The sequence below is a fragment of the Pezoporus flaviventris genome, unplaced genomic scaffold (assembly GCF_033815535.1).
Source record: "Pezoporus flaviventris isolate CSIRO_AGI_PZ_B2104156 unplaced genomic scaffold, CSIRO_AGI_Pfla_v1 ptg000029l, whole genome shotgun sequence".
In the NCBI taxonomy this organism is placed as follows: domain Eukaryota; kingdom Metazoa; phylum Chordata; class Aves; order Psittaciformes; family Psittacidae; genus Pezoporus; species Pezoporus flaviventris.
Genome location: NW_026892577.1, coordinates 9,601,998 through 9,617,156, shown reverse-complemented (window position 1 = coordinate 9,617,156; position 15,159 = coordinate 9,601,998). Strand labels below are relative to the sequence as shown.

The 15,159-nt window shown below is 46.2% G+C and overlaps 1 protein-coding gene across 3 annotated transcripts in view; it reads right to left on the bottom strand.

The window, feature by feature from the left end:
* SH3PXD2A (SH3 and PX domains 2A) overlaps nt 1–15,159 on the bottom strand; it is a 254,832-nt gene that overhangs the window by 145,157 nt on the left and 94,516 nt on the right. For all 3 annotated transcript variants that reach the window (XM_061458831.1, XM_061458833.1, XM_061458832.1), the window contains exon 4: nt 2,387–2,463. In XM_061458831.1, coding sequence (XP_061314815.1) covers nt 2,387–2,463 — 77 coding nt within the window. The remainder of the gene's footprint in view (nt 1–2,386; nt 2,464–15,159) is intronic.

The following is a 15,159-nucleotide window of genomic DNA, read 5'->3' as shown; positions in this document are numbered from 1 at the left end:
CAATGGGTAACGGGTTCATACTTAAACAGGGGAATTTTAGGTTGGATATAAGGAAGAAGTTCTTTACTGTGAGGGTGGTGAGGCACTGGAATGGGTTGCCCAGGGAAGTTGTGAATGCTCCATCCCTGGCAGTGTTCAAGACCAGGTTGGACAGAGCCTTGGGTGATATGATTTAGCGTAAGGTGTCCCTGCCCATGGCAGGGGGGCTGGAACTAGATGATCTTAAGGTCCTTTCCAACCCTAACTATTCTATGATTCTGTGATTGAAGAGGGGTACAAGCCTGCCTACCATCCACAGCGGACACCGTTAATGTCTGGGCATGGGTTTGGAGTCAAATGAAGGGAATGGAAAAAAACCTTGGCAGTACTTTGCTGCCCAGGACCAGCCGAACACTCACCTACCTGCAGCCCAGGCTACTCAGACACAACCATGTTCATACGCACTACATCAAGATAATCCCAGGGGGACGGATGAATTAGCCAGGGCCTTTTTCCTTAAAGACCTGGCACTCCATGCAGAAAGACACAACAGAGGATGTAGCCCTCTCAAAGCACTCAGACATAAGATGCAATGCCTGGTCAAACTTTTCCGTGACTACAAGCCTCAGTCTCCAGTGCCATCCAGATTTAAACAGTCCTGTCAGTGTTCGAGGCCACACTGGACAGGGCCTAGAGCAACCTGGTCTAGTGGGAAGCGTCCCTGCCCATGGCAGGAGGCTTGGAACTTGATGATCTCAAGGTCCTTTCCAGCCCAAACCATTCTAAAACTCTATGATCTTCTGCAGTGACGTACAAAGGCAAACTAAAGACAAATTACAGTAAACTGCACATGAAATAAAAAGGCACTGTATCAGGCACAAGAAACTTATAAGACAGAATTCACTGGAAGCTGTGATAATATTCTGCTGCTACTGCTTGAGACAGGAAACACTGTGCTGGGGAAAACAGGGCTAACCCAACATGGCTGGGTCTATGCTCAGAAAAGCAGTGCCTATTAATAAATAGGTTAAGTAAACAGCTTAGCTTTGGGGAAGCACCCAGCCATCTCTCTGAGCTGGGCAGCAGCAGCAGGTCTGCCCCGACCCATCTGAAGCACAGTGAAGCCATTCTACGATTCTATGAACAGAGCCAGACTTCTCCAGAAGAGAAAAAAGGAAGCGAGGAGGAGGGTGGCAATCACAGTGCCACGGTGTCAACAAACGTGCCAGCACCGACGCCACAACATACCCCTCGGTAGTGACCGGTGGGGCGCCAGTGGGCCTGGCAGGGTCGGGTCGGGTCTGTCTGTGGTGCAGACAATGGGGTCCCAGAGAAGGAGCTGCCCCCCACACAAGTCACCGCATTCTCCACCACGCATCTGCTGGGTGAACCCTGACATCAGCCCTCACTGCGCGTCGCCGGCAGTTCCTGTCTGCAGGAGGGTGGCTGGGGACACAGCGAGACCCCGCATATTTGAGAGAGGGACGCTGAGCCGCAGGCAGGAAGACAGTGCGTTAATTGTCGCACAAGAAAGCCTGATCTCATGAGATAAGACTTTAATCACAGTTTCCTCGCCTGGGGGGTGCAGATGGCATGGGTTTCACCCCCCTGCTCCCCCGCCCCGCTGCCTCAGCACGCCTCGGGCACTTGGGCGATCTGCTTCCAATTTGGGGTGAGCGAATGTCTGACTGGAGAAGTTCTTGGGAATGTATTTTTTTCCCCTCCACCTGCTCCTCTGGCTTTCTAAAAACGGAAAGAAAAACCCATGGGAAATAAGAGAGGAAGTCTGGGGTTTGAATTATGCGCTGACTGACGCGTTCGATGCCTTTACAAAAAAGGGTATCTGCCTTGCTCAGAAATTACTTTTAATCTACTGTCAGAGCATTCTTGTCAAATCATAAACTCCAAACTAGAAAGGGAAGATCAGGTGACCTAACCTTCTCAGCACAGCTGTGCTTCTTGGTGCTGAAGTAAATCTCCAGGCTTTCACTCACCAGGAGAAACACTCCTGGAAGCCACCAGTCCCTACAGGGCTGAGCCAGCCTGCACTGCTCCTCATGCAGCACTGGGAGACACAGAGGCAGGGAACAGAAGAAAGCACCATCTTAGTTGTGCCTCTCTGCCTGATCAACTCCTGCATTCATCAAGGCTGATGTAGAACTAATTTAGGGCAGATGAGACTTACAGTCTTAGTGACTAAATGAGGCACGAAGTTTGCAGGGGAAGATGCCACGAGGACCCTGGGAGCAAACAATGGCCTGTTTTCACCCGCTCTCTTAGTTTTGGTGGTGTCTGGGAAAGACCGTCATTCCTTATGATGGACTCGACACAGATGAAGCTCTCAGAAGTATCCATAAGGGAAAGCCCAGTGCTGATGGGGTGCAAGATGCTCCCCCAGAGCTCTTACCCTGCAGTACTCATCGATGGGCTTCAGCCTCTTCACAGCTACATCTCGGACATGGCTCCTCCGGAACAGGATCTTGCCTGAGGAGGGAACAGATGAAAAAGGAGGGTTAGAGGCATTGCCTGCCATATGGGATAACACAATAGCACCATGCAGATGGTCAGCAAACAGGGTTTCATCCCTGGCTCTAATCATGGCTATCAGCAGTGCCAGTGGCTGAGCTCTGCAACCTTGTTATGCTCTCAACGGAGGAGTCCTGGTACTGGAGAGGTTCACACAGCAGCAGCTTTGTGTGACTGCAGCCCCCCATTGCTATGAGACAGACAGTGCAGCACATTGGGAAGAGGTGTGAGCAGCAGATCTACTCCTGCCCTTGGAGCAAACTGCACACAAACACACTGCGAGGGCAAGCAGGGGATGGATGCTGGACAACAGCTATAAAAGGGGCACACATGGCACCTCTTGCAGCTGGATGTTGCTGGTCTTAAGTTTGCACAGGAGATACAGCACATGGCCAGCAACTGCCACAGGCACAGCAGCTCTGTGAAACCTCAGTGACTGCCACCAAAATCCTGTTTGTGTGAGCTGCTGAAAGAGGACCACAGTGACTCACAGGCCAGTGGGAGGCTTTTGATTTCATCCTGTAGATAGCACAAATTTGGCTCCTTTTCAGTGATGGCATTTTCCTGGAATGGACTGGTACTACGTTATGACTCCCTTCTACTTTGAGGCTGTTCTGGCACATCCATGCTGCCAGTGCAGGGAGCATGGCTGGGGTTGGATGCAGGCTCCATCTGCACCCCTGCCCGCTCAGCTGCTTGCCCGCTCAGCTGCCTCCCACTGCAGATGCTCCTGCTCTTGCAAGCAGACAAACCACACAGCCAGCTCATGAGCAAATACAAGGCTGTTGGTGGCAGAGCCCTTATAAATCTACAGAGGGAAACTAAATAACAGAAGGAAAATAAACAAACTCTCTTTTTTTGAAAGGAAGAAAACCCAATAACCTCAGTGTCCTTACTGGGTGACATTTCTGCAAGCAGTTAAGATTAAACAAGCGGCTGGGTTTTGTGTGAAACTGATTGTAACAAAGTTTATCAAAATAATCTAGAAGCTGAATTTCCCCCCACACAAGGAGTTGGTCATAGAGTTGGTATTTTTTTGGCTAGAAGGGATTATATCTTCATATCCTTTTTTGGTGTTTTTCTTCCCTTTTTCTTTTGTGCTGTATTTCTTCCAATGTAATAAGACAGGAATAAATTATATGTTCTCTTGTGGGGGAAGAAAACAGTAACTGCCAGCATTATTTAGTCCATAAAATGTCTGCATAAGAAAACCACTGACATATATACCGCTCCCTGCTCCAAACTTCTTCTGCCAATAGGCAAATACGATACTCATCCATAGATCACAGGATAAGAAAACGGACTAGGAAATGAAATCAGAAGCAAAATCTGAATATGTGGTTGTGATTACACGAGCTGAGAGGTTAATGAAGTGGCAGCCTTTAACAGTCCAGTATCAGAGGCTCTAAACCCTTCCAGACTCTGTCCCTTTTGGTTGCCTTTTCCCCCATAGCTGCTAATTTGGAAGGTGATAAAACCTTTTGTTTCAGACAGGAGAAAGTAGTTTATCTCCATTCCCAATTCTGGCAGCAAAACAGTTTGTCCTGTGAGGTAAAGCCATTTCCTAGTGCCATAAATTTATCACCCTGGGTTCCCTGTGGTTATCTCATTACAAAGCTGGTGATGAGCCATCCCTGTAGGATGTGGTGCCACGTGGTCACAGAAAACAAGGGAAATCTTCAGTAAGTGTCTGAGATGTTCTGAGCTTGAGCAATTAGGTCAAAAGCTGATGGAGAAGGGAAGCAGCATTCCCATCGCCTTGCACTGACCCACTTTGGACACATCAAACCATCTGCTTTGTTGCTTCTCTGGCTGGTAAATGCACTTCCAAAACATTTCTTCTTATTTCTGATAGCCTCCAGGATCACACTGCACTTGTAACTGCATATCTGCAGTAAGCTGCTTTTTAGGGGCAAGAGGTGTGAGAGTAGCTGTAGAGAAAAGACTTTCTGAAGCACTTTCTCAGTGCTCCAGATATGCTGGTGTGGGAGATCTTGGTATTTCTTTATAACTTTTACAAATACACTGCAAAGTGAAATCAGCATTTTGGAAACATTCTCACTTTCTGGCTTTCCTGTTTTCAGTTCAAGCCACGAGTCGAAAGTTGAACCGGTGACCATATAAAAACATAAAGGAACCAAAGACTTAAACACATTAAAGGTCTCCTGTAAATGCAATTTAGCTTTCCTAAAACTAATAATAAAGAATGTTATATTAAACACAAAGTACAAAAAGACCCCAGGATATGATGAGTCTTATTTCAGTCCTTACATGGAGATGGAAAATATCAGGATGAATGTGCTGTTAGGATGAAGCAAAGCCCTGCAGGTGCTTCCATTTTTATCCCTTCAGAAAAAGGGAGATTTTCCCTCTGCTACTGGAAGCTGGAAAAGGCCCGATGAGGGCTGTGGGAAAGATCTGTAGCTGCCCAGTCCATTATGGCATTCAAAACTGAGATCTGGAGAAGGCTGAGGAGTTTAGAGCACTGAGCAGTAGCCGTCAGCAAAGAAAAAACCAAGAACCAAAACAGGGACACTCCGCAAGCACATTCTGGTGGGCAGCAAGGAGGGACCCCCTCACAAAGACAGAGGAGTCTCATTGCCAGGAGTACTGAAGCACCTCTAAGGAAGAACAACTTCCCAAATGTTCAGCTTCTCCCCTTTTCTGGGAAGATTGACTATGCTGACAGAAGCTTGGCCAAAACCATCACGACTGACCAGCAGGAACCACTGCAGATCCAGTACGAGTTATTACTGCTTTCTTAGTTTCCCTCATTTCTACTGGTCTTCCTCTGAAAGGAGGGGAGGTCCCATGGGACTGAAAAAGTAAGGTAACCCAAGAGACACATTGTTCTCCAAGTGGGTGCACTGGACACAGACCCCATTAACAGAAAGCTTTGCCCAATGAGGCTCTCTCCTGAATTTTACTGCAGCTTTATCAAGCCTCTTCAGGCACTACACTCCTGTTTTACAGAAGGATGGGCAGCTTTCTACCCATGCTGCAGCCCAGCTAGGAAGTGATCGGGAAGTCTGTGTGGGACTCAGATGGGAAGCTGTAGGCTACGTGGGATGATGCTGCCTTGTGCAAAATATTGCATTCACCAATGTGCCAGGCTCAGACCAGGCCAAGAGCGGTCTGGCATATGTTAGGAAGGACTCCGAGGACAGCAGCACTTGGAAGCAGAGACGTGGGAAAGACACAGGGCTCCAGCCCTGCTGCTAATGCAGGATAACAGTATTTATTTTTATCCTTTTTTCTTTAAAGAAAATATTATTCCTAGGAAATTAATCTGGATAAGAGGCAAAGTATCAGACTTAGCATTGTAGGGGACATCTTAAATCATCCCTTCATCTCTCTGTGTATATATATATATGTAGTCTAATTCTGCGACCACACACCTCTCCTCCCACAAGACTTCAGTTTCCTCAGATGCACAGCGGGTGCACAAAGTGGGAAGAATAAAGCTATGCAGGAGACTGTCTGTAGGGCAGCTGCTGATTCTTAAAGGCATTCTCTGCATATCACTTTTTTCCTAATATAACCTCATACTTAAGAGCAGCACAGATTTTAACAAGTGCATGGACCCTAGGAACAAAAAGTTTTAAAAGCATCCCAACATGCCTGGTCCTCCCCTTAGCCTATAGGTCTGTAGTGAGCACACCAGAAAGGGTCCATAGCCTTTGTAATGGTCAAGGACCACTCACGCAGGGAAGAAACTCAGCTCCTGGTGGGTTTCGTGGCACTGTGGAACACAGTCTGGAGGCAAGACGTGACCAGGCAGAGTAGCACTAGAAGTCCCCAGCAGGATGCCCAGCAGGAGAATCCAGTCTTTCCTCTTCAAGGGAGGGGGACATTTCCTATACAGACCCTACAATCACAGCAGATGCCAGCCATCACAGCAGCTACTGCCATACATGGGTGACTTGTAAGCTATAAGAAAGCCTCTAAAGCAAATCTCATAATTATACCTTTCACGGCCAAGGAGAGCTGTTGCTTATCTAGGCCTCAGGACCTTATAGAGATGTCTTCATGATATTCCCATGAATGTGCCAGTGGCTCAGCCCCAAGCTGCCAGCTTTGCTGCTCTCTGAAGCCAGGCAGTGAATGGGAGCTATGGCAGGGGCAAGAGGGAGGCAGCAAAATTCCTGGTTAGCTCCTTTCCGAATTTGCCAGAGAACAGATCCACCTCTTGCTCGTACTCTCTGATTGCTGAGCTTGAGTTTCCTCTCTAGGGATGTCTGAGTGATGGATTGGTCTAAGGACACCAGCTGCTTCATACAAGGAGCATCTGTTGAAGGTTAGGAAGAGCCCAAACCCACTGTCAAAGGGGTGATGGACAAATGCATGTTCACATTTAATCTTCAAGTACCACCACCACGCTTCAGAAGGCAGTACACAAAGCAAGCCATATGATAAATATTCAACAGCAGCAGCTTGAAGAGTAATGGGTGTATTAAAAGTACTGTAATGTCTCATCTGATTTATGTTTAAAAGAGACATGTGCTGCCTCTGACTGCAGAAGCTCCAGCTGCAGAGGCTCTGTCAGTCAGCTGTCTCCTAGGAACAAGGAAAGCTCCTGTTTCTGCCTCTTCATTCTGCCTCTTGTTACTATGCTCTCAGTTCTCTCCTCTTTTTACGTGAGAACCTGAGAGGTACTAGGTCTGTGTATATGTTGCCAATGAATGTGTTCAACCCAAGATCAGCTTCTCAGATACTGAGTCTGCTTATGAGAGGAGGTCAGACTCTTTGTGGTTACATCAGGGTTGCATTGGTAAAAGGAGTAAAGAATTTATCCCTCATGCAGTTACAGGTTCTCCTCTTGGGTTATGCAGCATCCTCCAGTGTAACTAAAACAATTTTGCTGCTCAAGTGTTTTTATAAAGGCTTCTCCTCCTTACACACAGCTGTCACTATTTTCATACACTGAAGGAGCACAGATGTGCAATCAGATATGACACAAATTCCCCTCAATGCCTTTAAGTGGTGACATCCACCTCAGTGCCGCCCGAAACTCCCAGGCATCTGTCACACAACTCCCAAATAGAGCATTTAAATACGCACTGCTGACCTTGCAATGCAAAATCAATGATTTACAGCACAACGCTATGGCACAGAAGAGCAATTTGATGTTTCTCATGGAAGTGAGTGTGATTTTCAATGAGATGGCAATCTGACAGCGGCCAAGAAAGAGGTGTGTTCCTTACAAAATAATGTCTTACTGGGGATCCCAGTTTCCATGGATTGTTTTCATCCATGATTTCCTGGAGTCAGAAAGCCAGTGCCAGGGTCCTAACACTGATGGCATTTGCTCCTAACAAAGAAAGGGGAGGGAAATGATTCATAGTGTTTCCACTGGTGGGAGGGGGAAGGACGTTTTTAATAAGTAGAAGCTCGTGACAGAGTCAGAACTGTTGGCTGAACTTGGCTGCCAAAGAACCTCAGTTGATAAAGGATTTTGCTAATCAGCAGGAATTACTATGGAAGGTGACAAGAGGTGATGGAGACAGATGGAGCAGCCAGGAAAGCCAACACAAGCAATAACAGCACTGCCCTGAGATATGGGGGATGCTGGGGAGGTTGTCCTTCTTGGATCCTGTTTTTAATGTGCGTAAGTTGCAATGTTAAAGAAAATCACCAAGAAACAATAAAGCATAGGAAGTAACGTGGCTTGTATAGAATATCACCAGGAAGAGAAACCTTCCTCCATTAGAAGCGACAAGGAGAATGTGCCCTTATGTGAGTAATTACAAGGCGAAACCAAAGACAGGCAAGAGGCGAGGCTGTATTCCCTGTCATGAAAGAGCTCCTACCTCTGAACCTGGCTGCTTTGCTCTGTCTGTAGAAGTGGCTATTATCATCCAGGGACAACTGCATTGGCTCTAGGACAGCTTTGCTAGTACAGACTTTGTAATTCAAGCACCAGGCACAGCTGGAAGAAGAAGAAAATCCCTGAGCACTGATGCTGAAATTCAGGAGTGACAGATGGGAGCCATGGGGTCTCAAGCTGACAGCTCTGTTACTGTTTGTATAGTGTTTTGCATAAGCCAAGAGCTACTTGATGTTGTTCTATGTCCTGCTGCTATCACTCAAACAACCCATTGCTCTTCTAATCTCTTCAGCTGCCCCAGCTGCAAATCTCCCACCTCTCTACAGCAAGGCAGGAATCATGGTATAGGCAAATTACGCAGTGTTTGGCCTGGGAAGGGCAGGCAAAAATGCTACAAAATCATACTTTCAATTTTGTTACTGTGATGCGGCTCTCTGTGCATTGCTCTGTACGGACCAGTGAACCTGAAGAGATCCATCAACTTGCTTAAACCAACTTTACCACCAGAGTACAGCACAGTAAAGCACCTACCCCACACAAGAGGATCTCAGTGTGAGCACAAGTCCCTGGATCCCTTAAAACTGAACTTCCTGGTCTGTGAGCGGCTGCAAAATGTTGGGACTGTTGATTCAGTGAGTAAAGTCTTCAATTTCGGCAGCAAAACTGGTGCCTCCTTGAAATACAGAGCTCAGCTCCTCCAACATGGAAAGTGAACTCATTTGTAATTACTGGTTCCAAGTGATATATTAGAGTGCAAACAACCAACTGCTTTTAATTGTAGAAAGCAGTCAGTCTGCCTAAGGGAAGAGGAAGAATGGTATTTATACCTGTAGCCAGCAACACCGGCACCTGGCACGTCCTCACCTGGAGGAGCTGACCTGATGATAATTCCGAGTCCCACAGAGATGAGGAGACAAAAAGGGGTCACGTTTTCAAACCACCTGAGAAATGCTTCCTTAGGAAACAGCAGTGCTTCCTCACACAGAGGATGCAGGAGTGTCCTCCTCTTTGCATACAGTCTTTGCTATGCTGAGAGCAAAAGGCACAGAAAGACAGGAAAGCCCATGCAGATCCAAGGCATCACCCTCGCCTATGCATACTTCTCCCCTAAGGTAAGAGTATGCACACTTTCACATCCACTGCACCCTGTGTTTTGTTCCAAACATCTTCCAAAAAGATCCATTTGCAGAATGCCAGGACCAAGTCATCTAACATACAGAAACATCAGAGCTTAACAATCAAACTATCTAGACCCTATACCGAACTGATCAGAGATACATCAACCACTATGTCTCAGTGCTCAAACACTTGGTTTTCCTCCTGTATCAGCTGATGGCTGTGTCTCGTTTTCAGCTATGTAGTTAGTGGCTCCTGACCTCTGGTTTCCAAATCACTAGTGGTCCACAAGACAGTCTGTAGAGCTATGTTCAAGAGTAACTTTCATTTCCTGGCCAGTGTGGGAAGGATGTGGATCACTGCATGTTGATCCAACGAGTCAGAAACATCAGCCCCTGTCTGTATGACACATTGGCTGGTGAACATGCTTGGTATCGTCTGAGCTACTCCAGCTCCTGACCACAGAGTGAGAAAAGGCAAGAGCTTTTCAAATGCCTTTGTGCCACCTTAACCATGAAAAATGTTCTTCCTGAAGGGTAAGACCATACTTGTGTAGCTACACTAACTAAACTCTTCCTCTGCTCTTTCCAAAAACACATCAAGTACAACCTTGCTCACTGGGGTCTGTTGAAGTCAACAGGAGTCTTTCTACTGACACTCAATAGTATGGACCCTCAGGGAAGAACCATATGGTCCCACCTCAATCTTTTAAAGCAGGAGCCTTAACAAATTGAGCCTATTAAAACATTTTCACTGTTTTTTACATAAGCTCGTATGAGACTTGTCAGTAATGCACATGCTGGTGTGACACTAAGCCTGAGACACGACCTCACAGACACTGGGCCAGCGCCAGCCTTGCCAACAGGGAGCCTTTGAGTTACAACCACTGGGGTCGAAAACCTTCCAGCAAGGTCACTGGAAGGAGATGGATTTGCACCACACCCTTGCCAAACTACACTGGAAAAGCACAGTAAGGTCCTAGCCACATCCTTTGGCCTGCCTGGTAATAACACTGCTTGGGACACTCCACCCTTAAGCTGGTTGAGAACCGGAGCTGTGAATGAAATAATATTTGTGCTCACACCACGTAGATCAAAGTTATTACTAGGAGGGAGGCCATGCAATAATGTGGTGCTATGGCATATACTCTTGCAGGACCATTGCAGGTAGAAATTGAAGGGTTGGGATGCAAAGTTGGCTTCATGAGGTCACAAAATGAGCATACACAAATGAAAGCAATAAAGCCAGTCCCTAGATTGCTCTGTAGATCACATGTGGAAAGAAAATACATCTACCTTGGCATCTGGGGCCAGAAAATCTTTCTGTTCAAACATTTATTCTAATCAAAAACAAATGCTCAATTTCTGCCACAAATGAGGCAAAACTCTGTCTTGTGGAAGACCTCGATTAGGTCTGCCAGCTACACAGGTCCCACATTACAGGAGGTGAAATTCAGCAGTCAGATTGGCAGGGATGCTGCTACTCCGAGCAGTATTTGGAAGGAACCAGTTAACACAAAAATTAAACAAACAGGGTGGTTAAACAAACAGGGTGGTGGCAAACATAACTGGGTGTCTGTGCTTGTCAGAGGCTGGAACTCACCAGCTAGGGTTTCAGAGAGCGGTGTTCAGATTTCCCTGTGCTTTGCAAAACAGAGCACCGTTCTCTTCTTCCAAATGGAAGTGCTGTCCTGGAGTCCTCCAAGCAAAACCTCTCACTAGTTTTAAGCTAAATTGTCAGTAGGTGATAAGCACAAAACCAGTGGTTGAACAACCATCAGACTGAAGCTGGCCAGGCTCTGAGTCAGGAAGCTCCTCTGCAGGACAAGACATCTCTACACCATCTGAAACCACAAGCATCTCTGGTTCCAGACAGGTCATTTTAGTAGGTCTTACCTTTTTGTGTCATTAATGACAATCTCTGGTAGGGAATTTTCTCTTTGCCTGCTCTGATCCTTGATAAAGCTACTGTTGATTTCAAAGCACATGAGCATGTGCTTTAATCAGGGAATACTGATTTCTGTGTGTTACATGAGAAGAGAGATGGGTACTTTTATTTCCAGCTTGTTAGGGGTCTGATCAGCGCAGTCATGTTGCACCTCCCTGCACTGACTCCAAAGACAGACCTGGACCCCTTCCCCTGACTCCTCTTTGCTTGCAGTGCAATAATCCAGCTGCAGTGTGTGATCTGGCCACATGTATTGGGTCTGGCTGAGATGGAGTTAATTTTCCCCATAGCAGCCCTCATAGTGCTGTACTATATTGGTAGCTACAAAGGTGGTGGTAACACACTAGTGTTCTGGCTTCTGCTGAGCAGTGCTCTACAGCATCAACTCTCCAACATTTTCTTCTCATCAGTAGGCTGGGGGTGGGCAAGATCTTGGGAGAGGACACAGCCAGGACAGCTGATGTAAACTGACCAAAGGGATATTCCATGCTATATGACGTCTGCTGAGCAATAAAAGCTAAGAGAAAGGAGGAGGAAGGGGGACATTTGTTATTTACAGCATTTCTCTTCCAGAGCAACAGCTATGCGTACTGAAGCTCTGCTTCTCAGGAAGTGGCCAAGCATCTCCTGCTGATGGGAAGTAGAGAATAACTATTTTATTTTCCTTTGCTTCCATGTGCAACCTCTGCTTTTATTAAACTGCCTTTACTTTAACCCATGACATTTTTTGACATCTAATTTTCTCCCTCCCTGTCCTGCTGAGGAGCAGAGTGATAGAGCAGCTTGGTGGACACCAGGCATCCAGCCAAGCTCAATCCACCACACTGCATCACCTGATGAAACAGCTTTTGGGTCACACCTGTGGCCAGGCCACCCAGCAGCACCTCTTCATTAACTCTTGACTGTGAAGCCACCCCTACTGACTCTTCCAAGCTGATGGATGCATGGCTAACCCACTCCTTTGGACACAGTGATCCATGTGGGCACAAGTAGCCTGCACCAACACGGGCCAGTGTCCAGTCACTCGGTCTTCCAGGGACAGCAAAGCTCACTCACATTGCTCTATCTTGTCTGCAGACCTAACAGCACTCACACCAGCAGTTACCACAGCTCAGCTGATGCACAGAAGTAGGGAAATTACTTTATGATTACTTACCAGATAAGCAGTTTCCTTCGCACCCAGCTCCTCCATGTGTGAGCGCTTCAGCTATTTCCAGCTCAGGCCACTTAATCCAAACTACACTCACATGCGACTTGGCACCAGCCATATCTGCTGATGCCAGAAGACAGCTGAGGACAATCTCCCTGAAAAGTTTCTCTTGGTTCCTCAGTGTGCAAATGAGTGCAGTGTTAAGGGTGCAAGAGCATCCCAAAGGACAGAACTGCTGTCCTGGAGCTCAGGGTGGAGGGTGCTGAGCATCCCCAGCTTTCCAGGCCCACCTTCTCTTGGGTTCAGAAAGGTGCCAATGTCTGATCAAAGGAGGAAATAACACTGTCAGATGTCAACAGCTTCACCCACTGCAAAATAAAAAGCCTCTTTCAGGGATTAATGTTTTAAGCAATTACTCACCCCATGAAAGGAAAAGTGCATTTAGCCAAGGTGACAGCAGAATCCTAGGACCATGCACACTTTCGTTTCCCTTTCACAGTTAATATGGCCTTTTTATTTCCCAGGGAGAAGAAAAAAAATGTGGACTGGAAACTAATGTTTTGTTATTTTTTATTTTTAATAAGGATGGCTGGGCCAGCAACATAAAAACATGAAAATAACCCCAACGTTATTGCTAAATTAAAGAAAAAACAGTAACATGAATAGGCACAGAAATCTGAATTAGGAATGTGAGCTGATAATTGCCCTTTCGGGCCCTGATTAATTGCATTTGAAGCCACGGAGACACTGAGCCGCCAAACGGGACTGGCTGCTAACAAAATCCACCCCACCAAACAAACTGGTCTTTCTCTCCCTGTGCCACCACACAGGAATGGCAGCTCCCCAGAAGCTGTTTGCCTTTGTGTCCCGGAGTGCAGTGCTACGAAGGGCTGGCCGGAGGTACAAAGTCCCACTATTGGGTACCTCAGATAACCCCTCTGAGGTGGTCCAGACTTGTGGTCTCCAAGTAGAAGGTCAAGAATGGACAGACGCCATCTCCACCACTTCTAGATGGAAGATCACCATCTATGGGTTTAGCTGCTTCAATTCAAGAAAGCAACTTCACTGGTAGTTATCATACTAAAAAGGGACAGGAGATTTCGTCCACTTTGTTGCAGGAATGTGTCACCTTTGGTTAGGTCAAAGATTCCTGTAGTCCAGCTCCTTTGTCTGGAAGAGTGGCGAGTAAAAGGTAGGCAAGAAATTCAAGAACAGGACGTGTGTAATGGATCCCTTCCCTGATACACACTCCCCATTCCTGCACATCCATGGTTAGACTTTTCCAGAACTAGAATATAGCTTTTAGCAAACAGCGCTGGCTCCATCCTACAGGAACTCCTCTAGAAACTGCGTTTTCAAACCCACTGTGGATCCTATAGAGTTCTCTGCAAATTAACGTCATAATTCAATCACACAACATGTGATAACATACTTCCTTTTGTTCACTTTAAGCTCACCTCCCAAATTTTATAGCCTGCACTTGTATTTTGCATTCTGAGAAATAAAATAATCATGTCCTCCTCACTCAAATTCATTGAGGTTTCACAAACTTCTCCTCTTATCCCACCATCCCAATCATCCCCTTTGTTCCAGACAGAAGGCTTTTAGTCTATTTATTCCCTTTATACAGAAGATAATTCACCTCTGTAATCCTCTCTGTCATCCTCCTCAGCACCTCAGTTTATTACATACCCTTTCTGAGAGGCCACAACCAGACCTGCACGCTGTATTTGCTACATGGGGAAATGGCAGATTTTCACAGCTGAAGCTTTGGCTTTTGTTCCCCGTTCTTTGCCTAATTCTTTCTAACACCACTTTTGGCTTTCTGACTGCTGCTCACTGTTGAACAGAAACATCTTTAGAATCCATACTGAAATCTCCTTTCTAGATTGCAATGGTCCTTCCCCCTACCTCCCAGCAATGCTTCGTGCTTTCCAACACCAAACTGCCTTTTTACCATCAATATCATGAGATCCTCCTCCACCTTTTTGCAGTCAGCTCCAAATTTGAGTATCCTAAGTCAATTTTGTAATCAGCTAAGTTAATTATATCACTAACACCCTCCTTGGCAGATCCTGGGTTGAACAGCACAGATTTCAGAACAGATCCTTCGAGAATCCTTGCTGGTAGAACCATGTTTCTTTTTGGATACTAAGTTTTCAAGTCCTCATCCCCAGAGGATGCAACATTTGGGCTCATTTGCACCTACTGGCTTTCAATCCCCTATTTTAGAAACACTCCTCTAACACTTTTGTCAGAAACGAAGGATTACTGTTAATGTCCACAAATGCCAAAGCATCCATCCTTAAATGAAGGCTCCAATCTGGTTGAAAATAAGCTTACAGCCTATGTCAGTCATACATAAAATACCAAGAAAGGCTGTTAATACAATTATCTTCTTATTGCTATTTCGGGAGGCACAGTAGGTTTTGATGGAGCTTGTAGTAATAGGATCTCTCATGCCATAATTTACAAGCATGTCTGTCCTGAACATTAATCACATTCTGCCTAATGGGAGGAAAAATATCCCTTTGCAGTTTGAATTGGATTTGTCATGGTCAATTGGATGTGGGATTCTTCTTTATCCCTACTCATAATCTGAGGTATAGTGTTG